The sequence below is a fragment of the Lipotes vexillifer genome, unplaced genomic scaffold (genome assembly GCF_000442215.2).
Source record: "Lipotes vexillifer unplaced genomic scaffold, Lipotes_vexillifer_v1.1 scaffold678, whole genome shotgun sequence".
Classification (NCBI taxonomy): Eukaryota; Metazoa; Chordata; class Mammalia; order Artiodactyla; family Lipotidae; genus Lipotes; species Lipotes vexillifer.
This window is the reverse complement of record NW_006790338.1, coordinates 718,734-745,480: the sequence shown is the minus strand read 5'-3', so window position 1 is coordinate 745,480 and position 26,747 is coordinate 718,734. Positions and strand designations below refer to the sequence as shown.

At 42.3% G+C, this 26,747-nt stretch overlaps 1 protein-coding gene and 1 pseudogene across 1 annotated transcript in view; both read right to left on the bottom strand.

The window, feature by feature from the left end:
* The window catches only part of PLEKHM3 (pleckstrin homology domain containing M3), a 184,186-nt gene that overhangs the window by 90,884 nt on the left and 66,555 nt on the right, over positions 1 to 26,747 (bottom strand). Inside the window, exons 4-5 of the mRNA XM_007463653.1 lie at positions 19,716 to 19,861; positions 9,969 to 10,162 (exon numbers count right to left, since the gene is read on the bottom strand). Coding sequence (XP_007463715.1) covers positions 9,969 to 10,162; positions 19,716 to 19,861 — 340 coding nt within the window. The remainder of the gene's footprint in view (positions 1 to 9,968; positions 10,163 to 19,715; positions 19,862 to 26,747) is intronic.
* Positions 22,922 to 24,357, bottom strand: LOC103087311 (F-box only protein 7 pseudogene; annotated as a pseudogene).

Here is a 26,747-nt window from a genome sequence, read left to right as displayed (position 1 = left end):
CCGGCGTACCGAAAAAAAAAAAAAAAAAAAAAGATAACACCAAAGGAAAACCTCCAATTTTGATTCTAAATCATAAGGGTCTAAAGGAAGAATACAGGTAGAAGTGCATAAGGAATAATTTAGAAAGGAAAACCATTTATTTATGAAATATTACTGTGTTCTCCAAGAATATGTGCTCCAGGTTAGGTAATCTGTACAGAATTGAGAGGGCTGTGGTATCTTTCCTTTGGAGGGCACACACACCCACACTGAAATCAGCAAAAAGCACTGTGAAGCATCCCTAGGGAGATGCAATTTGGTGTTCTTGATATGAGCTGCAAACACTTCCTGAAATAGTTACATTAGACTGGATGTGGACAGGACTCCTATGTCCAACCATGCTCCCAGCTAATGGAAAAACAATTTTGAATCAAAGGCAGATATTGCGATAGCAACCCATGTGGAAGAAACAAGCTTCAATCATTTCAGCAGATACCTCATTTTGCTAATCTCATTGGCTGAAAAAGTGGCAAGATTGCATCAGATATTATATCTTGGAAGATAGGTATGGGAAATAAGGGTCTCTTACCGGCTCTTTCAGAAATTGTGCTTAAGTTTCTTAGCAACAATCTAAAGCCCGGAGTAGAAATACTTGGGAAGTAATTTGGGTTGTGATTATTCTGGGGTCTGATTATAAAAGTGACAGATTATATCACATTATAGATCTTAGCTCAAATTCTTACGGTATTCAGTGGTTCCAAGAATATAACACTTTTCCTGCCATGAGTTTTATTTTTTTGTTGTCTCTTAGAAAATGATTTTAGATAACTTATAGATTTCATTTAATCTTAGAATAAGATAAAACACTTTTTAACTTTCTGAAGGATTTCTTGGTAAATAAAAACCTACATGTATATTACAGTAAAATTAATATATAACTTGCCAGAGCTCCTTTTTCAAAGTTTATCAGTCTGTTTGGCTTTGAATGACACTTTTGCAGATAGTCTGTAACTCCTTTTTGGAGTGTTGATGTCAGCATATATATTTATAAAGTTTGCTGAATGAGATCTCTGGAGAAAATGAAGGAAGGGGGAGGGGCTATCAGGAGATCAGGAGGTTAGATGACTTGAAAACCTTAGTACTAGAAGTCATCCGAGGGAAAAGGAATTCTTGAAGGAGACTGAGAACGGTTGCTTTCAAAAACTATCAAAATAACATCCTGTGTTTTAGTAGTTTGAGTCCCGATAGATTCATGCAGCTAATCTGTTGAGAGTAAAGCCCCAATGACACTTTTAATTAGCTAACTTGAAAACTAGCTACCAAGTCTGGCTAATATTAAGTCTTACAGAGAACATAAAGAGCTGTGTTCATTTACTGAGCTTAAAGTAGTGTTATCTACTTGCTTGAAGTGCTAATAACCACTGGTCTTTAATGAGACTAATTTAGTGATAATATTATGGCTAAAATGGGCTTATTCTTCTAAAAGCCAATATTAACTAGACTTTGGCTTATAATCAATGGCACATTTGGATCTTAGATTTTGGTTATAAGACATTCCTCATTTGCAGTTCAGAGACACAGCAAATCAAGTCTGTGTAGACTGTGTTTTAAGAACGAGGCTGCCGGAGGAGATAGGCTCTCAATAAGCTAGCCTCCTACATTAACTGTATTCAAGTCACAAGAGCATGAAATCTTTTCTCTGTAACAGATAACCTCTCTACCTAATATGTCTGACTTATTGGGAGGTAGGGAGAAGAGGGGGTGTTGCTATGATCTCTCCCAGCTCATGCAATCTTTTGTTGGGTACATTGAATAATATCCTCATTTACTTCTTCCCAGATCAAGGGTATATCAGTAGGCTCATGCATCAAAACACCATTTTCACTCAGTGATTCGTGATGCTTTAGACAAATATTTACCGGCATAAAAAGATGTTCACTATATACTAAGTGAAATGATTGGGTTAAAAGTAGTATGTACAGTAGAAAACAATTTTTTAGGGAAAAAATAATCTGCAGAGGAAGCAGTATGAAAGGATATGCACCAAAGTGGTAAGATAATGGATGACTTTCTTATTTTTGTTTTCTATGCTGAACAGTACTTTTTGTAATATGAAAAAACTGTTTGATCCAATTAAGTGGGCAGAATGTTGGTAACAGTACTTTATTTATTTAATTAATTTGCTCACCAAATATTTATTTGCCCCCACTATATGTCAGGTATGGTTCTAGGCCCTGGGGATAGAGCAGTGAGCAACACAGATAAAAAGGCATGACCTTCTGTCGCTTACATTCTAGTGGAGAGAGCAGGGCCTCTGCACATGGCTGCACGGGCTGAGCAAAGCGCGACGGCCGTAGCCATACGTGATGGCACCAGAGAGGGAGACAGACAAAAATCAAACACCACTTTATGTGGTAATAAGCAGAGAATGAAGAGAGAAAGTGTGGGGAGGCGGGGTGGGCAGTGTGTGCAAAAATTTTAAATAAAGCGGTCAAGGATGCTTCAGTAACCTGACAGCTGCATACAGATCTAAAGGAGGTAAGGAAGCCAGCTACACAACTATCTGGGGAAGAGGAAAATGAGCATAGAAACTCACATGGGAGCCTGCTTGGCATTTGCTCAAGGAGCAAAACAAGGCTGGTATGACGAACAGAGTAAAGGAGGGGGAACGTACTGGGAGATGAGGGCAGAGAGGTGATGGGGAACCAGGCTTATACGTCCTTGGCTTTTACTTGGATTGAGAGGTGACGCTATTAGATAGTTTGAATCAGAGGTGACATCATCTAATGTACACATTAACTATAGCTGTAGCCAGAAGAACAGACTGAAGGGGGAGATCAGTTACCACAAAAATCCAGGGGAACATGACAGTGGCTTGGACCCAGATGGTAGCAGTGGAAGTGATGATTCTGTGGTGATTTTGATTTGAGTGGATATAATTTGAAGGTGAAGCTGATAGGACTTGCTGATAGGTTGGGTGTGGAATGTGGGAGAAAGGTGTTTGGCATGAAGAGCCGTATGGGTAAAGGTGCCAGTAGGTGGATGGGGGGCCTGCGGCAGGAGCAGTTTGCTACAGGAGTGGAGGAGGGGCTACTAGCTCAGTTTGGGACATATTAAGTTTCTTTTTTTCCTTTGCGGTACGCGGGCCTCTCACTCTTGTGACCTCTCCCATTGCGGAGCACAGGCTCCGGACGTGCAGGCTCAGCGGCCATGGCTTACGGGCCCAGCTGCTCCGCGGCATGTGGGATCCTCCCGGACCGGGGCACAAACCTGCATCCCCTGCATCGGCAGGCGGACTCTCAACCACTGCACCACCAGGGAAGCCCTGGGACATATTAAGTTTGAGACGCTAGTGGACATCCAAAGGAGGTTTCACCCTTTGGACTTAGCCTCCTGTCCAGTGAATTCACTAGCCAGACAGACAGCTTTCCCTGGGGGTAACAAGCGAAGGAGTGGGCAGGGAATCTTGGTGAGTCAGGTGACATTTCTGGGGACTGTTCCTAAGTGCTAAGCAAGCTGCTAAATTTTGCTTGAAGGAAGAGGAGGCAAGGAGAGTCTGACAGGATACACGCACACACACACACACACACACACACACACACACACTCTCTCTCTCTCTCTCTCAATTTTTTCTGGCACTCACCAGGATAAATAATGGTAATAAAAATGGCTGTTTTTATGATAGAAATTTCTCACCATTCAGTAAAGCTGATATTTCAGTGAGAACTAATTCTGGACATAATTATAATTTCCAATAAAATGTGAGACCAAAGACAGAAAAAGGTGACTTAGAAGGTAGAAGAATCACGTTTGGTATTGTCTAGAGATTCCCAATTCAAGCTGTTAAATTGTTCAGAATGGTCTAAGCCAAGAACTAAACTTAACAAACAAGTAGGACTACCTGTTCCCCCAGAACCATCACAATTGTGCTCTAAGTAACTGGAAGGATAGGCGTTAATATTGCTTACTGGCCCCGACTAGTGTTGGAGAGAAACTAGTTTTAAATACATATCACAATAGGAACTTTGGATTCACCAGGCACCCAATCCCCAAATCATTTGTTAATGATAGAGAATGGGAAACACTCAGGCATCCACTAATTAATTTCTATGATATCTTTCTTTGGACTAGATGATTTCACTTCAGCACTCAGAACAGAACATTTAACTTAAATTGGGATTTCTGAAAAGCTAGTCCCAACAGCTGGTGTTGGTCTGGTGATGTTTTTAGCAATCCAAGGCAAAATGAGAAAAGAAAAAGCATAGTAGAATGAATTTTAAATCTATTTGACTTTAAGAAGTTGTTTCATTGCTGTCTGTTTTTTTTTTTTTTTTTTTAGCATTACTACGTTCTTTTATGAAATGATGGTGAAAAATAGGTGGATATTTGTTTTAGCAAAAGACATGGATAAGACAACCCTACAGATACCTCTACATTTACAGGTCTATGGAATGAAAAGGTTTGGTAAACATAGACCTAGAGAAAAATGCACTCATTAGCGCTAAGCCAATTGTCATGCCTTGTTCTCCAAGGCTGGCGCTGGCAGTGAGCACAGGAGTGCCTGTGTCAGCAATCGCACCTTCCCACTCAAGGCACATTACTGTCTGCCACCTCCCCGCCCTCCTTCACACTCTCCTAGATGACCTCAATCAAGGCTTCAGGAGATATAAAAGCAGTTCCTTCCTCTAAAGAATCTAGAAACTCCTGGACGTCATGGCCACCAGCAAATACACTGGGGAAAGCAGCAGCAATTTGAGCATCAGAAAACCTGGTTCCATGTGTGGACTCTGCTCCTTACCAGCTTTGTCACCTCAGGCAAGTCATGCAGCATCTCAGAGTCACAGTTCTTTCCCTTCTTTGTAAATACCATCTGTCTAACCCATCTGAAGGGCTGTTGTAAAGAGCAAATAATACATCAATATTTACGGGAAAGTACTTTTTAATTGATTAAATCATAATTATCTCACATGGGCCCAGGTACCATCATAAATAAATGAAATGGGCTGAGGATAAGACAAGCAGGGCAGCAACATATTATGTACCCAATGCCAGCGGGTTTGGGGAGAAGATAGGAGGGACAGAGACTATGGGAAAGTGCAGAGTCCAGTATGTAAAGCTGATTGCTGCATCCAGGAATGAGGGAAGCTTTTGTGTAATCAGAGCTTCTGATTTCTTAAGAGAAACCAGAGAGTTTTATTTTGTGTGAGCACGAAAACTCCTAATTATTTAAACGTTAGCTACTATTTTGCAACTTTAAAACCTGGTGGGGGCCATCCCCGAAAGGCCAAACAAAACATGTCTGAGGGTCAAATCTGGCCCCGAGGTGCCCTTCTGTGACTATGATTTACACACTTATCCCACTATTCCTGTGTTCCCAGCTTTTCTTAGAGTCCCTCCTGAAGACATCCTTAATGGCAGCTGCTCCGGATGTGTCCTGACGGTGCAAAGATCTTCCACAGAGTACTTCATGCACCTTTACATGTGGACACTGTAAATAATTTTTCTCTTGAAAAGTTAAATAGGCCTTGAATCAATCCAGCAGGGTCGCTCGCCATCTGGGAGTCCTCAGAAATGGTGAATGGTCGGCACTATAAACATTTTAGATTTCATGGAAGATACTGACTTTTTCTAAACTAATCACCCCTGCCAGTCAAGATTTGCAGTATGGGTTCAAGAAAAAGCGTTCATTTAACAACAATAACAAAAACAGTGAGGATAAAAACCGGACGTTCATCGTAATGATAGGCCTAAAAGCCAACTGTGACTTCCCTAATAAGGCGACGACCGAAGTTGTCTCCCTGGCGGTTGAGCGCCAATACGATTAATCAGTCTGTTTCCAGTTTCCTCATGACAGTAATATTAACAGTTTGCTTTATTCTGTTTATATAGCGCTGACAGGTCTTCAGCACGTTGGGCCTACTTGCTGGAGATTAATGACAACTTTTATATGGAGGTAAACACCAGGCAGGGAGAGAATGCCTTTTACGACTAGATAAGAACTGGATTCTCTTGCTCTAGTTTTGTTCGCCTGTTGCTCATCAACTCCTCCCTCTTTTAACTTCTATCGAGGATATGTATGGTTAGTTGTGCCCAGCAGGTGCTTCTCACTGTTTAAACCACCCCACTCTAGAGGTGGTGCCCGCAGGTGAAACAAAGGGAACCTTAAGTAGTGTTTTTGAACATGCTTATCATCGCTAAAAGTACTGTTGGCTAATTTTGTTTTTAAAAAGTCGGATTCCATACACAAGTGAAAGATGATTGATAGGCAAGAGATGGCTTTGGTGACAGGAATTTAAGCATGTGGGGTGGGCAATGGTTCCCCTTTGTAGCTATGGTTATTTTTATAGACACTGAAGAAAGCGGAATTAGTAAGCATGGCCCAGCTGTAAGAAGTATGGACATCCCAGAAAAATCTCTTAGACATATTTCACTAGATAGTCATATTTCAAAATAAATCAAAATGATTTCTAGCCTCCCTCTAACTCGCCACCTCCCCGCAAAGTTATGAGTACTGCTTGCTACTGGTATACTTTTCTCTGTGCCAGGTTGGAGAGCATGGTAACCTAACCCCAAACATTATGTTAACAGTATATAAATATAGAGAAACTAAAATAACATTAAAAAAAAAAATCAATCACCTCCTCTAGGGCTCTGTAGGAATCACTGTCTCATTCTTTGCTCTTAGGGAGCCTCCTGCTCCTCCAATTTTTTCTTTTTTTTGCGGTACGTGGGCCTCTCACTGTTGTGGCCTCTCGCGCTGCGGAGCACAGGCTCCGGACGCGCAGGCTCAGTGGCCATGGCTCACGGGCCCAGCCGCTCTGCGGCATGTGGGATCCTCCCGGACCGGGGCACGAACCCGTGTCCCCTGCATCGGCAGGCGGACTCTCAACCACTGCGCCACCAGGGAAGCCCTGCTCCACCTATTTTTATGCAACAAACGCTCAGATAAGTGCATCCCGCGTACCCAGGAACCGCAGGCCCTGGGCCCGGCTGGCCCTCCAACCCACTTCCTCTTGCTCACCCCTCTCCTGATACAGTGAGTAGCAGAAGGAGCCTGATTCCAGTAGACAGAGACTCAGGGGTAGCTTTTAAGGAGAATCTTTTAACAAAGATTTTAAAAGCTAGAGACAAGAATAGTCTAGGATAAGAAAGCAGTATTAGGACTTCCTGGGTGGTGCAGTGGTTAAGAATCCGCCTGCCAATGCAGGGGACACGGGTTGGAGCCCTGGTCCGGGAAGATCCCACATGCTGTGGAGCAACTAAGCCCGTGAGCCACAACTACTGAGCCTGCTGTGCTCTAGAGCCCGCGTGCCACATCTACTGAGCCCACATGCTGCAGCTGCTGAAGCCCGCGCACCTAGAGCCCGTGCTCCGCAACTAGAGAAGCCACCACAATGAGAAGCCCGTGCACTGCAACTAGAGAAAGCCCGTGTGCGGCAACAAAGACACAACACAGCCAAAAATAAAATAGAATAAATAAATTTTTAAAAAGCAGTATTAATAATAATGGTATCTATAGAGTGTTTACTATGTACAAGCACTACTGTAAGCCCTTCACTTGCAAAAACCCATTTAATTCCCACAACAGAATGCACTGAGGGAAGAGTTAAATAATTATTTGTGTTTGAAGTGCAGTGTTTGAGAGAGTAGAACAATATACTGGATTAGATTGGGGCAGATCTTTAATTCCATACTTGTGCTTTAATAATTTGTCTGATGCGAAGGTTCAACTGGAGAGCAAAGAAACCCAAGTGAGACAGAAAGTCAGAAGGATACTGTAATAGTCCTGAGACTGAACCAGGGGAGTGCACTGGAAGTGAATAGGAGAGGAAATATTTGAGACTTATCCCAGAAACAGAAATGTCTTTTGGCTGATTTGGTTTGTTCTTTAGTTGATTTGTTCATTCAGCAATTTCTGAAAGTTTCAGATAGGTCAAACACTGTGCTAAGAGACACGGGGAAGTAAGAAAAAGAAGAATTTGAAGATGACTCCTTCCTCAAAACTGGGCTACTAGCCACTGCTCAGTGGTCTTAAGTGACGCTGTAACAGACATCCATCTATCACGCATCCCTCCTTCCATCCATCCATTCAATAGTTACTGAATACCCGCCTTGTGCCAGGCACTACACTACATAACGGTCATGAGCAAGTCCAGGAAAGAGAAATGAAGGAAAAGGAAAAAAAGACTACTATTTCCTTTCTCACAGCCCTAGGAATGCTTTTTTTCTAGAACTTCCATTCCTTTCCTGGTGGTCTGGCCATAAGGCGCAGTACATGGTGGTAAACCACCAAACTGCTGGAACAGCATAGGTATTCTTAGTCATCCATATGAAGACAGGATCTGCTATTTAATTTCTAAATGTGTGCCCAGATCTGACATATTTAACCAAAGCAAAACATTATATCATAAAGGTATCTAACATGATTCCCATGTGTAGATTTTATTTATTTATTTTTGCTGTACACGGGCCTCTCACTGTTGTGGCCTCTCCCGCTGCGGAGCACAGGCTCCGGACGCGCAGGCTCAGCGGCCATGGCTCACGGGCCCAGCCGCTCCGCGGCATGTGGGATCTTCCCAGATTGGGGGGACGAACCCGCGTCCTCTGCATCGGCAGGCGGACTCCCAACCACTGCGCCACCAGGGAAGCCCCCATGTGTAGATTTTAATATCATTTAAAAATATAGGCATGGGAAAAACCTGCTCTGAGCAAAGCCAAAAGGTACTGAAAGTAATAGAACATACTTTCAATGTTAAAAATCTTGTGTCTAGTTTAGTTGGTGAATTAGTTTGAGACACATAATTTTATTGCCTTTCAGGCAAAGCCCTGATCTTTAAAATTAAGATTTGCCTAGACTTTACAAGAGTAAATCCTGACCACTTTCTAGCACTTTCTGAAAAACAACTAGGTAATAGAATGACTACCACTGAGAAGTATTTTGCTTTATGGCAGCTGCCTTTTCATTATTATTTTATGAGAGCTTGTCTAGATATTATGTATCCCTTACCATCTACATTTAGTTCTTTTCAAAACATCTCTTCAGATGCCTGGGGTTTTGTCAGTTTCTTTGGATCTTAATTGGATTTCAAATAGCAAACGATATCACTTTCCAAAGGTTCTTATTCACATAGGCTTGCCTCCAAAAATCATGACTAATGTATGCCTTTAAATTTCTATTTAAAAAAAAATTAAAAGGTATGTTTAGGGACTTATGAACACCATCAACAATTATTTCAAGTATAAGCTAGTTCACATATGCCCAGGGTGAGAATTTCAATGCCAATAAAACCTAACTGTAAAAGAAGGAGTCTGATGAGAGCAGGCACATTTTAACTTCACTTTTATGTTGAGGAGCTGAGCCTGGCATGGACTTGCGTGTTCCATAAACTCTGAGATAACCAAGCTATGGATAAGCAGCCTATGTCAATGGTAACATGAAAAGGCAGAATCCTGGGCCTTTTCATGTTTTGTGCTTGTTGTTGTTTTTTAATGCATTTTAATTCAAGCTCTACAGCCTGCATCATTTACCAAGTTCGCTTCTGTCTGCAAAATAAGATTTGAATAACCACCTACTAATTTCCCATTGAAAAAATGTTTTTAAGTTATGAAATATTTCAAACATGCTTATTTTTTCCTGATGATAATATGAACTGAACTTGAGGGAAATACAAAACACTACATAAGTGATCAATGAAGACACTCCAATGAATATTATCTCAAGTTAACCTACAGGTAAAGAGAGGTCTTCACCATTGTGGGAACTCGATCCATGGGTTAAAAGCCTTCAGTTACGCTGAGATATTATTTTCATTGTGCTTGGCTCAACCGGATAGAGGCCCTCGGAGGAAAGAGCCAAAGATGAGCCCGGAGGGACAGCCACAGAATTCGAGACACTCCACGTTGTAAAGGCCCTTGGAGATCCTCTAACCACCCTCCCGGGGCGGGAAAAGAAAAACAAACCGACGCCGTCTGACATTTATGACTCTTACCTGCGGCGCAGATCCTCGGCCACCGCTGCCCGGCAGCTGAACAAATAGGCTCGCAGTGATTTCAGCCGCTGCCGCAGGCGCACCACGGTGGCCAGCGGCTCGGCGTGTCCGTACAGCATGGGGTTCTCCTGCTGGATGTCGATCAGGGGCTCTTCGTACACGTACTCCAGAAACTCTTTGGCCTGCTTAGACACCTACAAAAGAAACTGCTCCATCAGCGCTGGCGAATCACCCGGCTTTCCACACCTCTTCCAACCAGGAACCACAGCTTAAATATCAAAGTAACATCATCTTCTGAACACAGCCAAATGAAAAAGCCCATAGTGTAACTAAGTATAAAGTGTGGCTTTTCTTTCTCCCTTCCAGAAACGCAATTGGTAAAAGTAACCTGGGCATTGAAAGGAATTCATTAACTCTGTATGTTGATCATGTGATTGCACAAATCTACATGTGATAAAATGACACGGAACTATACAGACCCAGTGTACCAATGTCAATTTCCTGTTTGTTAGTTTTTTTTAATTGTACTGTAGGTATTTAAGATATAACCCGTGGGGAAAGTAGGTAAAAGATACACAGGACCTCTCTGTATTATTATTATCTATGCAACTTCCTGTGAATCTATAATTATTTCAAAATAAAAATTTAAAAAGAATTCATTAAGACTTTTTTTTTAACATCTTTATTGGAGTATAATTGCTTTACAATGGTGTGTTGGTTTCTGCTTTATAACAAAGGGAATCAGCTATAGGCATACATATATCCCCATATCCCCTCCCTCTTGCGTCTCCCTCCCACCCTCCCTCTCCCACCCCTCTAGGTAGTCACAAAGCACCATTAATACTCTTAACAACAATGCTGACTTTAAAAACTAAAACTATGTGCACATATACGTATATATAGTCTATAACACTCTTTATAAAGTAGCCACCTTAAAAAGATAGGTAAACCACGCACATACTACAAAGTTCAAAAGGAATAAAAGGATCTCTCCCAAAAAAGGGGAAGAAAGGATATTATATGCAGAACAGTGTGCATAGAAAATAGGCTCAAACACACACTTGCATAAGCAGAAAAGAGTCGCTCTTATTAGAACAGCTCTGAGCTTAGGCTGACATTGGCCAATAGATCCATCCAACTCTATATCCACTTCTGGTAGTAATCATCAAGAGTATGAAAGTTGATTTTAAAATGTCATTGTCATCCAAAGAAATAAAGAGAAGAAACACATCTGAGATACAGAGGGAGTAGCTTAAATAATGCATAACCCGTGGGTAGTTTGGGGGAATCTTTACATACCAATTCACTGATACTGGAGACCACAACAGGCAGGGCCCTGTCCTCATGTAGCTCACAGTTCAGCGGGGAAAGACAGAATTGGGTTCAAATATTTTGTTTATTGTGGTTAAATATTTGCTATATTTAAAAATCTTAAATGAGGGGAAAAAAAGGATGGTGTTCTGGAAAATGAAGCACAATCCACTTGAAACTGTTGCCGAAGAGTGATGTATTGTACAATTCAATTAGTCTTTCTGGCTCTATTGAGCAGTGTTTATACTGAGCCAGGTCCCCCGCTGAATTAGGTTAACAATGCTACCTTTTAGTAGGTGAACAGAAGGACAAAGGGCACTGGCCAGTCTCCCAGGCCTTAAAAGGCTTCTCTCTTCAGGTGGTACTTAAGCCCAAATGGGAAAAAAAAAAAGTCTTTTACAGAGACAGTAAAAGCAGTGAGACAAATGGGATGGCAGCTACTGACATCAGCATTCATACACTGAAATTACTAAAAACAAAAACAGAGCTAGTTTCAATAAGGTCTAAGGCTTCACTAAGTTATTAGCCAGTGTTAAGAATACAGAGCATATTGTGACCTTGGCTGCCTGAGTATGTGAACAAATAAATTCCTGCCATGTTGAGCCGTTTTGGGCAGCAAGGCACATGCTCATTTTTTGAGAAACGACCACTTACATCAGTGAGGGAATTTTTGAGAGAACTCAATATTTGGCATGAAACGCTATTTTTGTAAAATAGGAAATGAGTGGGGATACAGTGTCCTAAGTTCAAAACCACCCTCCATACTGATATGAGCATTCTACTTTCAAACTCAACTGTAATTAAAAAGCTTTTTAAAAAATACATAGTTACTTAAGGAAGGAAGCCAATGATATTCTTAAGTGACAAAGTTTATGTGAGAGCAAGTTTCCTTCTTATTAATAGAAATATTTCATGAGTTATATGTGAACACCAAATAACATTCTACCTAGGAGCCAAGAGCTACTGTCCTACTTCTTGCCTACCAAATTATGAAAAACATCAAAAGCCTGAGTGCTGTTTCTGATATGAAAACTCAGCTCGTAAGTGCAGATGGATAAGCCCACTATTCTTTCCTTTAAAAAAGTGAACGGTTTAAGTTGGCATTCTTTTTCATGATCCTACTCTACTCACATCAGTAGCAATTTTTATAGGTTGACAGTTCACTTTTCCAACCTATTGGCCTGTTAGTATTTTACTAAATAATATTTAATATTTATTAATGATATTAGTATTATCAATATAAAACAGTTTCTTTCCATAGGTCTTTTAACTTAGAATAGTTTAAGCTATAAGAACTCCAGTCTCTGACTGTGGTTTTGTTGCAGTTTGTGAACTGGTTCTCTCTCCACAGCCCTGCCGTCAACATGATTCAAGAGAGTTGAGGCGGAAGAGGTCCAGGTAGAAACAGGTCTCCTACCCATCTCACACTCAGGAGGAGTTGGAGAAAAGGCACAATCAGGTTATAATTTTCCACAAACTAGTAATGACAAATCTCCTAGATACACATATGTATTTATAAATAAGCCTGTTGTCATTTGATTTTAACATTAAGCATCATTGGTATAGATTTCAACATAATACATCTTTTGTTATGCTGGTGACAACTACCTCTGAAAAACAAAATTCTCAAATGTTCAGGTTTATGTAATTCTGAGAGGTTCCGGAATGGTGTCCTGGTATGTTCCCCCACAAAAAGAGTCCTGGGTAATAAAGCAATGGGGCAGAGGCAATGTGGTGACCATAGACAGCAGTTTGCAGAGGTGGATGATGTGCCGGTGGTGAGGACTTTAGCTTTTGTTAAAGGAGGAAAATGTATCAGAATAAAACAGATGAGAACATAATCTCAGAATAACAAGAACGGGTACAGATAATCTAGTTCAGTTTTTTCTCAACCTGTGTGGCAAGGAATACCAGTCACACAGAAAAGATGTTCTGAGGGCCAACGAGAAATACGCCACATGCCACATTCTTTTCTTGGTCTTTCAAAGTTCAGCGTGTTAGCATATTAAAGCCCTGGGACATGGAGCACTAGAGAAAACCTGCTTAACCCAGCCACATCCCAACCAATCTGCCTACAGACAGGGCAGCTGGTTAATGTCATGCAGGCTGTATGGAGGGGGCAGTAGGAGATGAAAGTCAGCCTAGGTCCCACTCACCAACCGGAGGAAGGGACATTTTTCTCTACCATTACCTATACTTAATAGATGAGAAAATTGAGTCCAGAAAACTTAAATGACTTATCTGTGGTCATCTCGTGGCAGAACTCACACCAAAACTCAGATGTCGAGATACACTACTCCGTGCTTTTTAGCATTGTTTAGGTTCACAGTTCCTTTTATTTTTTAAAATAACTCTACCAAAAACTATCTGTTCATCACTCTTTAAAAGAGGAGATTCCTGTCCCTGTTCTGTCCTTCCCTCCGCCCCAGTCAAATAGAAAACAAGTGGGCTACCAATGGAGATGAACCCATAATTTAAGGAGGCAGTACATTGGTGTGTGGGTCTTTAAAACAAAAACTAAAGTCTAGTAACACTTCATTTATCTAGAAGTCACTTATTTGTATATTTGTTTACTGTCTTTCTCCCTCACGAGAAATTCATGACACAGAGGCTATGTCCCCGGTGAGCACAGTAAGTGTTCAATAAACACTTGCTGAATAGATGAATGAGTACTTTACAATGCTCTGGCCGTGACTCTGAGCCACACACTTCTAACGGTTTGATTAGTTGTTTCTAAGTTCACAACATATTTAGAATTAATAAAGTAGAAAAGGGGAAGGACAGCTAGAGACAGCACAGTGACAAAAGAGGTGACAGCTGACATCCCGGTACTAAGGGAAGAAAGGCAGGTGCAAGAAGAGATATGGTGAAAGTATAGAACACAACCTCGACAGAAAGCAATTCGGCAACATCCGTCAAACTCGCAGGTGTACATACCTACAACTAGGAAGTTACCTACAGACAGTCTCACTCGTAAATGAAAAACTTACATTCAAAATGATGTATAAAGTTATTCACTGAATCACTGTCTATAATAGAAAGACTAGCAAAACCTTAATGTCCATCAAAACAAGGACAAGTTGGATAAACTGGGGGGTGTGTGTGTGTGTTAAATTCGTGATGTGATATGGAATGGCTGGGAGCTTCCCTGGTGGCGCAGTGGTTGAGAGTCCGCCTGCCGATGCAGGGGACACGGGTTCGAGCCCTGGTCCGGGAAGATCCCACATGCTATGGAGCAACTAAGCCTGCGTGCCTCACAACTGTTGAGGTCCGCGAGCCTAGAGCCCGTGCTCCGCAACAGGAGAGGCCACCACAGTAGGAGGCCCGCCACCACAGCGAGGAGTGGCCCCCGCTCCCTGCAACCGGAGAAAAGCCTGTGCGCAGCAACGAAGACCCAAAGCAGCCAAAAATAAATAAATTAAATAAATTAAAAATATATATATATATGGAATGGCTGTTTAAAAAGCCCAAGGAAGAGTTTTATGATCTGAATGGAATATTTTCTAAGAGCAACATGTATACTGTATTGCCAGTTGACATTTTTGTGTAAAATACATGTATGTAAAATATTTCTGGAAGGGGTAATTTGGTTGCCTGTGGGTGAGAGGAAGAGGGAGGGAGATTATCTATGTGTATATGTCCTTTGTATTTTTGAACCTTGAAATGTGAAAGTATATTATATTCAAAAAAAAAGAATAAACGTATAGTGGTACAAGGCAATTTCCTTACAGAAAAAATAGCCTCCCATATATCATATTAAACCACATTGAAGTTATTGATCACGAGGTAGAACATTCATATTTATAATTATAATTCTGAGGCATTAAAAAAAGGTTAATTTCTAGTATATATTTTCTGAAGTAGGAAACTGTCACGGAGCTACGTGACAGTTAAAATTTATAAAATAATAAAAATAATGTAATCACATTACTGAAAGTTTGGAGAATAAAGATTAGGAGAGAAAAAAGAAAATCACCCATAATCTTACCACAGTAAAATAACCACTGATTGCTTTGGTATAATGTTTCCTTCCAGTATTTTTTCCCATCATCTATTATGAAAAATCATGGCAAAACTTTTAATAAGATCAATTCCAACCATAATACTTCTTGGTCTTATTAAAACAGGCACTGTGGGCTAACAGAGAAGGAATCAGGAAATCTTAACTTTAATTACAATTTGTTCTCAAAATCTCCAAATGACTCTGAACAAGTGGTTTTTCCCATCAGCGAGCTACTCTCCGGCTCTGCAAGGGCAATAGAGTTTTCCTTGAATGCCTCTCAAGATGAAGAGATAGGAAATGGCTTATGTAACATGGAAAACCCCTAGCTAAATGGAATGTGAATATTCAGGCTAGGATACAAAAATATTTTTTAAAAGCACAATTTAGGAAGAGTTCAGGCTAAGTTTGAGTTCCTTACCACCTCTTTGTCATGCTTGATATTTTTGAATTGGGGTGGTGGTGGTAGAGGGAAAGTTATCTTCAAAGAGAATTTCATTAGAAAATGGCTATAAAATTGGAGGATAGGGTTTAGCTGCTAGGTAATCCTGGGGCTCAATTCAATCCGCAGGATGTACACTGGAAAACAGATGAAATCCTGCTTTAAAAGTAATTAGGATTATTATTACTCTGGAGGGCAGACAAGGAAACGCTTAAGATGACAGATTTCATTCTGCTCTGCAAAACCATTTTTTCACTCTTTAAATGGATATTCAAGCCAGTCACGTACTTGCAATTAAGGAGAGCAGGGAGATCTAACAGAACGATGTCTGGTCTTGGAAACTGATAGGTCTGAATTGATCCTCACAATTAGGAACATTAAGTTAAATCCTGGCATCTGAGCAAAGACAGACAGACACTGGACTAAATGGAATATAGTTACTTAATGCCAGTGAGAGATGATCCAGATAAAATTGACCAGCTCTGTTCTTGCTTTAAAATCTTCCCTGGTCCACTGAGATCCAGGGAGGGAATGGTCTGACAAAGGACATTTTCCTCATGGATGAAGTGAGGGTACCTAATATCCCTATTACTTACCTATCCTCTCAAAATCAAATCTTGTCACTTGAATGACCACCACCACAAAAATATCTGCTTTATAGAAAGACTACAAGCAGCAGTGATGGCTAGATTGATGGTTTGAGTGGCCTTCAGCCATCCCTACAAACAGAACTGAATCTCTTCCATTTCATGGCTTCATAAACCATTCCTGAGTTTTTCACTTCCTCATTCAGTGCCACCTTTTTCTGCTTTAGCTCCACTGATGGGCACATATTCTGTAGGCAGGTGCCACCAGCCTAAACCCTCAACGATCACAGGGCTGGGGCTGCCTCACTCACTTGCTTTCTACACACCTCTCAGCTGTCAAAGTCCTGCTCCAAATAGATTAATCTAAACTGTTCAAACTCAGCTAGCGTTCTTTCCCTCTAAGTAAGTTTTTATCTAATACACACATGGCAAATATATTTATAGCCTATATTCAGAGTGTCAAGTACAAGATGCAGAGGAGAGAATGATAACTGTCTGGCTGAGGGGAAGGAAAAAATCAGGAAAGGAAATGAAGTTTAAGCTGGGTTTAGGATTTGAATGAGGGCAAGAGGAAGACAAGAGGTGTGAAATAGCCTGGCGGGACTGGGCAATGGGAAGGAGTGCGATCTTCCTGAAGAGACTCACGGCGGCGGGGAGGGAGTGGATAAAAGGGCTAGAAAGGCTAGGACTAGAGATCACAAACAGTCTTTTGTCGGGCTAAGAGATTTGGATTTATCTTATGTTCAGTCAGAGTAAAAGCTGGCATTAATTGAGCACTTATTACATTCCAGACACTGCACTAGGTGCTTTCTGTGAATTATTCATTTAAGCAAACAGCGACCTTGTGAAGTAGGTACTATCGCTGCTATTATCTCCATTCTAAATGTGAAGAAACAGAGACTAAGAGAGGGTATAACATTTACCCAAGGTGAGAATGGGACTTCTTGGGAATAATGTTGGGGCAAATGGGACTTTTCTGAAATACTGTTGGGCAAGACCTGAAGGCAGGAAGCACAGTTGGGAGGCGACTGAATTCTTTCCCGTGAGTGATGCTGAGGGTTGGGATTGTGTGGTGGCGCTGCGTGTGCAGTGGGGTGCAGGGCCTCAGAGCTCCAAGTCAGCTGTGGATTTCTGTGAACTGATAAGGCAGGGCCGGTGTGGCAGAGGGAAGAGTCCAGGATGTATCCCAGCACTGGCGGTGGGACTGGTGGAGCCACAAGCAGAGAGGGAGGGGTGGGAGACAGCTGGTGAGGGTGAGGAAGCCAGTTTGGGGCGTACTGAGTTTGAGGCACCCACAGGACCAGCTTCACTATACAGCTCTGCTTACCTACTACGCACCAGAAACTGTGCTAAGGCAGGTCCCCAGCACCCAGGAAGCTCACCTTTAGTAAGAAGACAGATAAGCAGCCGGCTGGTATATAAATGTGAGGATCATGAAAATAATCACTTCATTCCATTCTTTAAGTACTTACCACAGTCAGTCTAAGAGTGCTTTTCTTATATTATCCCAATCCACACAACTCTTTTAGGTAAATACATGAAGTGTAGTAAGAACAAATGCTTATGTGCGCGAGGTACTTTGTTCGCATGCATGAACCCATCTAACCATCGGTAACCTTATGAGTTATTATTGCCCTCATTTTACAGATGAGGAGACTGAAACACAGAGAGACTGAACAACTTGCCCAGGTTAGACAGCTAGTAAATGACAAAGCTAAAATTTGAACCCAGGTACTCTGGGTTCATTTTACAGATTACGAAATGGAGACTCACAGAAGTTCAAGTAATTTGCCCCAACCAATCAAGCACCTAATTAGAGGTGGAGGGAGGATTTGAACAAAGGCCTGGTGAACAACAAGCTCCTGCTGTTAACCCCTGTAATAAGTGCAATTCTAGAAACCCACGCATGCGTGACGGTGGCACAGGGAGAACCAGCAAAGCACAAATGGGGAATGTGGGGACCATCAGAGCTTTCACCAAGGAGGACATGCCTGTCTCAGCTCTGGAACAAACAGCAGGGATTCCCGAGATGGGTGAAAGTATCTGGAGCACACATGGAAGGATGATCTCTAAACAAGAGAAAAGGCTCTTCTTCCCAACACAGGACTGGAAGCAGTAAGGATAGGTACCAATGTAGACAGATTTGTAGGTATTCATATTCAAATCTCGTAGCTTCAATTTTCTCCTTGAAGTAGGAGGCAAGGTCATATGCTGAGAAGGCCTGGGATGAAGCATCTTGAAGAGAGTGAAGATGTGGATGATTATTGGGTAGAACAGGAGACAGTGCTGCCCAGGGATGTAGAAAAGGATCCAAGACAACTGGCCACTCACGACTGTCATGTTCATTTCAGACTTCAAAGATTACAGGTAGGTGACAGCCACAGGTTCCTTCCCTGCCTACCTTGCTCCCGAGTGACTTATAGTTACAATGAAAGGAAGTCTAAGACATCTATCAGCAAGGAGGTAAAAAACCCATCATACAGCCTGTTTTTGTACGAAGTATCTTGCATGGAAGGTTCGTTCAAGGCAGATGTGATGATATTCTGGCAGAAGGATCAGGAAAGCTTCTAGTCTGATGAGATAACAGAATTCTCTATTGGGTGGCAGGACACAGGACCGGAAAAAAATCCTAAGCCTAGAGTACAGCTCCAGTGGGGGTTAGATTATTCGACTTGCCAAAGTCGATTACCTCGTTTACGCAAAAAGGGTGGAAATGCTGTGCAATGGAGCTAACTGGTTCACGTGTCTTGAGGACTACTAGGTTGAAAACTACAGTTGAGACAAATGCTATCAGGCAGTTAAATCCACAGATCTCACTTTCAGTAGCAAAACCAGAGCTGGAGATAAATGTAGGAATCATCAGCATATGAGCCCTGGTAGTTAAAACCATAGAAGGGAGGGAAATAACACAATGGCTTCCCTGGTGGCGCAGTGGTTAAGAATCTGCCTGCCAATGCAGGGGACATGGGTTCAATCCCTGGTCCGGGAAGATCCCACATGCCGCGGAGCAACTAAGCCCGTGTGCTCTAAAGCCCGCAAGCCACAACTACTGAGCCCACGTGCCACAACTACTGAAACCCGTGCACCTACAGCCCATGATCTGCAATAAGAGAAGCCACTGCAGTGAGAAGCCCACGCATCTGCAACGAAGAGTAGCCCCCTCTCGCCGCAACTAGAGAAAGCCACGCGTAGCAACGAAGACCCAATGCAGCCAAAAATAAATTAATTAAAAAAAAAAAAAAAAGAAAAGAAAGGATAGAGTGGGAAAAGAGCATGAAGTTGTAGCTTTTATGAGACTACTTAATCAGGTCTGCCTCAAATTCTTATCTCATTATCTTTAGAATCCACATGACAACATGTAAATGTCCAAATCGCTATTATGAGGGGAACCCAGTTTCGGTACCTACCTTATATTTTGAAGTATCCCAGTTGTGGACTATGCGGGCCGGGATGAGAAAACTGTCGTCCACGTGGCAGCTGCTGCAGTAATACCACCCGCTGTAATTGCACACCTTGGCTTTCCCATTGGAAAGGCCTATGGATCGCTGGCATCCTGTTCAGGGCAAAAGAAAGAGTCGGTGATTGTTGTACTTCGAACACCACAGAACGAAGTTACACAATCCTCAAGCGAAACAAAAGTCTATGATAGGAAAGAAATTGCAGAGAATAGGTGTACAGATACGTCCCCTCTTTCCTAGCCTGGCAGCTCCCACCCCCTTCGCCTCCTCGGGGATTGCTGACATTGGTACTGTTTCTGGTCTCTTCTGATTCCACCTCTTCTGTGTACAGCGGCCAGAGACCAGTCTCTCTACAACCAACCCCCTTTCATCTCTTCGCTTCCTCCTCAGAAACCCTATTTCACCAGGCAATTGGCTGGGGGCTACTCATACAGGTTCTTACTTAACCCATGCAGCATCTCTATGAGCAAGATATTATGAGCTCTGTTTTACAGATGAATAAACTAAGGTTTTAGCCAGGTTAAGCATTTTGTCTTGAGGTCACCCAGCCAGTAAGAGATGGCGTTTGGGTTTGGCTCTAAGCTTGTCTGATTCTAAAATGATCCTAAAACCTGATGTGTAGCCTTCCTTGGCTGACAAAAATCAATGAAAGGAATGCGTCCTTTGATTGGTCCCCATCTCTCCTTTCCAACTACCTACTCCTACGACTCTCCAATGGGAACAGAACCTCTTTGCTGCAGTTAGAGGACTCTCCTCACTGTTCCCCAAATAAACAGGGTACTTACTCTACCCTCCATATCTTGGCACAATTTACTTCTCCTTTCATGACGCCCTCTTCTCTGATCTCTACTTTGCCAAATCCTGCCCATCACTGATGGCCTGCAAGTGATTGCCAAGGCCCTTTTCATGTTCCAGGAAGTCCATGATTCTGTCAGGACTGTCCTGGTACTGTCAGGGGACCTGGTAATAATCATGGCCCTGCCAAAAAGAAGCCATTATTTTCCTTTAGCTAGGAGGAACTACATTCTACTGACAACAGAAATTCTGTCATAATCAACACAAACGACAACATTCAGAACAGATAATCAGGATTATACAAACAGCATCGTTTTTCTGACATTTCTCATCCACTGATTTCATTTTAGAAACCCTCCCTCGTGGCCCATTTCATGGTTGGGTACCAAGACCTATACTGATCAAAGAAATCTCGCATTAAGCCTAGTTCGTAATATGGGTACAAAATAGATTACTCTTAATAATCATAGTAATAATAATATAACCAGTGTTGCAGCCCACTTCCATTAGAAGGAGCTCAAACATGTTTATTTAACAAACTGCCAGCCTAAGAATATACTTATTCCCATGTATCCATGAACGAAATCATCATAAAATTCCTAGAGCTTTCATTTCCATCACAAATAAAATGGTATCAGTCATCCAGCACTTTCACAGGGTACCCTCCAGAAAGAGAATTAGATCCTATTGTTTTTAGATACGACAGGTATTGAAAGACGGACAGGGAGTAAATATATCGGAATTATGCTTCCAGAGCTTAATACCCTTTCTTCCTGGGATAGCTATTTCTTTACTGTTGAGTAGCAACAAAACCCTAACAAGCTCCTGTTTCTCAGATTGGCTGAGGATTGAGATACGTGTGAAGGATAAGGAAGAACCAAACCCACCTGCTGCTTCTGTGGGGCGTGGGAGGTGCTGTCACGATCTCTAGGCTATGAACACTGGAATGCCATGTGCTGCGCCCACTGACCGCGCTGCTTATGCGGCATGTAGTGCGTGCGCCCCCTTAAACACTGCACTTTCTGACGTGCTTGTACAACCCTGACCACACGACAAACTGCTCAGATGTATTTTTTATCCTTAGTACTTACTGTAGCACTTTACATATGATAGACCAGCAATAAATGTTTATGTTGAAGAGACGATAAACTGAATATTATCTGGCACATAAACACCCTCATGCATATGAAGAGATTTTAACTTCCCAGAGCTATTCTGGAACTGATCCTTCTAACCTGGTCACCTGCCTCTTGAAAACAGCCTACTTTGGTGAATATCCCCGTGCAAATATGTTGCCCCTTCTAAGAATTACACATTAGACACGTTCGTAGATGGACTGTGAAACAGAGTTGAGTAGAACTTGACACATTTTAGACACTGCGACACTGTTTCCAAAATTTAGTGGACAGTGAAACTGACAACACTGAAGTGACAATGAATAGAATTCAGTCTTCCCTAATGATTCAGAAAATGAGCGTGATCGTATAGAAATTCAGGATCATCATTATAGCTGAAACTCTCACCATAAAACACTGCAAAAATAAATTTGTTATTTTAGTGTTTTGCTTGTTTGCACTTTGGATATAATAAACAGTAAGCATTTGCTGAATGTTTATATATGCTTTAGTAGGTCCTACTGGGTTTATTATTCTGTAACTTTTAATGACTTTATTATAATCTCCTAGGTGCAGCATACATAGGCAATATTAAAATACACAAATGTGCATTTATTTTTAACATCTTCATTGGAGTATAATCGCTTTACAATGGTGTGTTAGTTTCTGCTGTATAACAAAATGAATCAGCTGTACATATACATATATCCCCATATCCCCTCCCTCTTGCATCTCTCTGCCCCCCTCCCTATCCCACCCCCACAAATGTGCCTTTTAAGAAAGCATATAGCCTACAAATGTGTATATCAACCGGGCACACAGGCCCAAAGCCTAACATGGTGAGGGTTCAACTAAATAAGCTAAACATCCTCACTACTTTGCATAGGTCTCCAGGCTCATAAAAGAGAGAAAGGCTGAGAGAACATGGCTGGGGTTCATGCCCATTTTATTTTTTTTCACACTTAATTTTTTTTTTATTCTGGTGCAGAATGTTATCAACGTCTAACCTTCATTCTAGAGGGTAATTCAGAGAGGGGATGTCAGGAACCAACTATTCCCAAGGCCAACCCTGTCATGCAGGAACCTTTGGGCCATACCACCCCTGGAGCTTTAAATATACCTACCAAAAGGCTTCTGTGAGTGCATTTCTCACCACCACAATCAGAAAACACTAGAGATAGCACCCCAACAAGATGACGTCTATAGTTAAAAAAAAACAAGCTCCAGAGTGAGATTACAAACCAGTCACATGAATGGTAGCTGGTTGTCAGTTGACCGACCCCTGCTAGGTCTTAAGGTAAATCTGTCATTGGGGCCACCTCGCCCTGGCAAGATGGGGTTAGGTCCTGGAAGGGGGCCAATTGGGTCAAAACGTGGTCTGAGTGGATGAAACTGTCTGAGTGTCTCCCTAGGCTCAGGGATGAGTGAATTCATTGGATCCCCAGCATAAGGAAGGGTTAGTCTTTCATCATATTCACCACCAACAATTCCTGGAGGAAGGAGAGAACTGGGAGGAAAAGGTCTGGGGTGCAAGGGGTTGGGGTAGAATGGAATGGGGTGGGGTGACGATGGCAGGAACATCACATGCCGCCCTCTCTGAGCTTCTTTTCTTTGTTTGTGCCTCTCCTTGTACAGTTCTTTCCAATCTGTGTCTCGACCTCTGGCAGTACCATCTCGAAAATTCCGCAGATATAAACACCTCCACAGAAGTTGGTCATTTGAAGCAATACAGAGGTCATGACAAACTGCAGACAAAGACAGGACAGAACGAACAACCAAAAGTCGGAAGATCTGCAGTTTCAGCTCCAATGGGAGGACTACCAACCCAAATACATCTGTTAGGTTCAGTGCTTGTCGGGTAAAAGCCAGAAGAGGATACACCAGCTGGTCCTTGAAGAGGCGAGAGAGCTTCTGAAGATCTTCGTATGTCTTGGCTACATTTTCCCCTGATTCCTCTTTGCAAATAAAAGATGATGGCAGCAGCTGCATTCTTTTCACACTTCTAATCTCATTGTTGATTTTTAGTGCAGCATTTTTGAAGATGAGGTTTCCCAAAGGCACACAGGTGACGGCAGCAGAGCCACCCTCGCAGAGAGGATGTGTGTACTGCAGCTTATACATGCCCCCCGACCTCCAGTTCTCCAGCATGGACACAGCTTTGGCTTCAGTCCCCTGAGGTATGTAACCCGACTCCAACACGAGGAGATGTATGGATACTATCAGGGCATCCCTGGGGTTAGAACAGTCAGCTGACTGATACAGGGTCTCTGATGAATGTGGCACTTGCCCTTCCACCGATTCGCTGCAGAGCATTGGTTCTGAGGGATAGAAACCTGTGCCCTCTTCCATAACCACAACATCTGGAATTGACTCAGCTTCAAAATTCTGACTAGGCCCTGACCCTCTGCCATCATTCCAGACATCAGATTGGGCTGCCTGTCCTTGGAATGAATCACGCAGTTGTTCATCCTGCATGCTGGACTGACTGGAGCTGGCGGCCAAAGAGGGTTGGTCATTATTCTGGAGCGAGGTATGCTCTGAATCTGTGGATGAAGGTAAGTTAGGTGCTGCAAAGGCATCTTCAAGAATCAAACATATCAAGTCCCCAGAAACAACCCCACATGAAGCCAAGGTCTCTTTGTGAGGGCATCCTTGTTGTTCAATGTAATTGCAAACCGGGTATCAGAACCTGGAAGGGATGGGAGCCCCAGAGACGCCGGGCCATGACCTCCGGGAGCCAGGAAGCCGCAAGCTGCAGCCTCAGCGCCCACTTGCCGCCTGGCCTGCACATCACAGTCCAGGAGCGCGGGCCCCACGCCGCCCCGCTCGCCGCCCGGCCTCTTATGCCCATTTCAGTTGAAACAGAAGCAGCAGCACATAAACTCATACGTCTAGTCCTTGGTGTCTCTACCTTTATAACTTATTTAGGACCATGCTCTCCTACTCTTGATGCTGAAATCGCCCTACGAAACTGAAGAAAAGGAAAACCTCATCCAAAACGGAGGCAGAAAGCCCTGAAAGGGGAGGTCTCAGGCACATTCCACTTGTGGCAGCTTCCTTTACATAGCCTAGCACGAAGAAGGAAGATTTTCTCCTTGCCCAGCAACAACCCAGCCAATGAGAAGCCACCACAACCCTGAATACTCACAGTCCTCCAATGAACTTTCCTTCAAAGCAGCTCCTTCCAACTTCCCCTTTCCTCTGTAACAGAACTGCTCCTCTCCTTTGTTCTCCGGACCTGCCTGTGGTTCACAGCAGTTTGCATGTCCCGAATTACAATTCTTCTCCTATTCCCAAATGAACTTGATTTTGCTCACTAAACCTTTTTTTGTTTTAAAGCTTGATAGCTCCTAATGACCCAGAAGGTTTCAACCTATCCCCATTCTTAGGAGTGTTTTGGATACATGGTGTATAGACAAGCACAAGTCTAGAGTCAGGAAGCTTGCTCTTTCCTAGGGAACATGGTGAGCCTGACCCATCAAACTCCCTAGTCCTGCTTTCCTCACCCCAAAATAAAGGAGTTAGCCTAAATCAGTGGTTTGCCAAATTCAGTGAGCATCAGAATTTTCTGGAGATGTCTGTGAAAAATGTAGTCCTCCCCCACCTCCAACCTGGGCCCAGAGATTTTGATTCTGTAAACCTGGGGTAGGGCCCAGGAACCTGCATTTCTACCCATCCAACCACCACCAGGGACTGTGGTGGGTAAAAGCTGAGGATTGTTCCCTGATTTCTAGGTGACTCCAAAGGTCCCTCCAAGCTCTAAAATTCTCATTCTATTTAAGTAAAGTGCAGCAGGTGGGCAGACTGCTAAGTGAAAAGTTCGTAATTGGTCACACAGTTTAATTTCTAGACTTCCAAAATCAACACTTCAAGTTCTTAGTCAATTTTCAAAAATTTACTGTGTAGAAACAACAGTTCATTTTACCAGAATTTTTTCCAGAGCATTCACTGTCCCCACTGAGAAGCATCTTATTTGCCTTAGAAAGAATTAAAACTTTTAATCTCCAAATCCAATGTATTTGTCATTGAAAGAATATAGGATGGTCAGGAAAGAAGATTAGAGGCCAGTCAGTGGCCTGGTATAGATTCATTTTCTAAAAAACAACACATACCATTTATTTGAAGAAGGAGACACCCGTTCTTTCAATTAACTGCAAGATTTCTTTCTTTAATGTCCTACTAGCAAATCATGGACTAAAACTGTCTGAAACAATTCCCCATAAAGATACACAACCTGGGATTTTACTTAATCATTGTGAGGTTTTCAACCAGAGGGGGAAAAATGTGTTTTCTTAATAATGACCATTAGAAAAACACATTTTTTGGAGGAGGCCAAAGCTGGACTCTGACAAGTGACATTATGAGGAGAAAAATAGAGCTGCAAAGCAGAGACAAAAAATAATTAATTGAAATAACTAATTAGAACTTATTTACATATTATATTTTCATGTACTTTCAAACAGACTTTTCAACAATGTTTCTAAATTAAAAGGCATTTGTAGTAGGGAACACTCCACATGTAGGATCAAAGCAAAAACATACTTCTCGGTCTCTTTTTGAAACTTTTCAGAGAGTGTATTCAATTCATAGGAACAAAAAACTATCTCACAAGAGAACCCACTGGCCTTTTTTTTTTTTTTTTTTTTTTTTATTGCTTCCCACCCTACTTCAAATCTTTAATGAACACATGCTCTGAAGAGCTTAGCTTCCCTTCTGATACACTTTGGGAAACAAATGTCACCATTTAACCAAAATCCTATTTGCTGCTTGTACAGTCCATTTCCCAAGGGGCCTTTCACTATAGACACCCAAAAGAATCTGTTGGTGGGGGTTGAAGCAGAAATGTTGGCATAGTTCTCGACAAGGGTACAGTCTTTCTTCTAACAAGGGTACCTAGTTAGCTCAATTGGCTGGAATGAGGTGTTACTGAAGCTGAGGTCTTGAGGAGAAGCCAACCACCTCTCTCTAAGTCCTGGCTCCCAACTACAGCCCTCCTTCCCCCGGCCAGTAGGTGGAAAATTCATGGGCACGACAGAAAAGTAACAAGAGCTGTGTCTACACGTCCAGGTGA